General features: G+C 36.9%; 1 protein-coding gene across 1 annotated transcript in view; it reads left to right on the top strand.

The window, feature by feature from the left end:
- The window catches only part of WDR48 (WD repeat domain 48), a 37,347-nt gene that overhangs the window by 14,732 nt on the left and 21,477 nt on the right, over positions 1-1,138 (top strand). The window contains exon 10 of the mRNA XM_019508097.1: positions 234-336. Coding sequence (XP_019363642.1) covers positions 234-336 — 103 coding nt within the window. The remainder of the gene's footprint in view (positions 1-233; positions 337-1,138) is intronic.

Raw genomic sequence — 1,138 nt, 5'->3', positions numbered from 1 at the left:
AAAAAAAAAAAAATAAGTATAATGCTAGTGTTAGAGTTCAGTAATAAATATTAAGCACTGAATACGGACTTTCCTTGCTAACTACTTGCCCTTCTCTAAGAAAGTCTTTAGTCTACTGCAGGAAAACCACAAAATTTCTTACTTTTTGAACTAACAACTGCTTTCCATTAAAAATTATACACCGAGCTGTCATCTCTGAAAATTATGGTAACTTGCTTCTCTCTCTCTTTTAGACTTTGAAGGGAATTCATAACTTTAGAGCCTCTGGAGATTATGATAATGATTGTACAAATCCTATAACTCCCCTTTGTACACAGCCTGACCAAGTTATAAAAGGTAAATCAGTGATTTTTTTTTTTCAGAACATATTTAAAAAAAAAAAAAAAAATTATTAGCAAAAAAAAATCCAGGTGAGCAGGGTAGCACCATGTACAGACATTTAGTTTTTCTCTGTAGTGTTGTAGTTTCTCCTGGGAAAGCAGCAACTGCACAGATGTTCAGGATTTTTCTCCCCAAGCAAAAATGGCTGCTTTAGGAAAAAAATTAACTTGGAAAATTTGTGGGTTAAATTCCTCCCAGGACAGTTTCTTTTTGAGAGCAAATGTCTGTATTAGGGTTGGGTATTTGAGGGGTCAAATAGTTCAGTCAGTTGAGCAGTCAAATCAGTCGGAATTGTGCTTAAAAAACAAACAACAAAACAAATAAGAAAAAAATTGCCAATAGGTTCAAATAATACGCAGAAAAAGTACAAATTTTCCTTTAAGAACTGTGTCAAACGATTAAAAAAAAATCATATTTCTGTTAAGAAACCTATCAAACAAAATGTAGGATTTTTGTAAAATTACTATGTTATCTTTCACCAGTCAAAAATATGCAGTTAATCGACTGGTCGGTTGACCAGCTTGCCAATCCTAGTCTATATATGTTCTCTTCTGAGAAAAGCCACAGCAAAGTACTCCAGCTTTCCAGTGTGCTTTGCTTCTATCTCTCATTTCCTGGGGAGTGTCACTCGCCCGATTTCTGCTGTTCCAGCCAAGCATGAAGCAGAACCCCTTCCCCCCTTCAGAATTCCCACTCTGTGCTGCAGGGAGGCATAGACTGACCCTAAGCAGTCTGGGTCAGCCAGTCGGGGGGGGGG

This window comes from Gavialis gangeticus, unplaced genomic scaffold (genome assembly GCF_001723915.1).
Source record: "Gavialis gangeticus isolate Ggan-Ray unplaced genomic scaffold, GavGan_comp1, whole genome shotgun sequence".
NCBI lineage: Eukaryota > Metazoa > Chordata > Crocodylia > Gavialidae > Gavialis > Gavialis gangeticus.
Note: the sequence above shows the minus strand (reverse complement) of the source record. Positions and strands in the feature narration are given on the sequence as shown.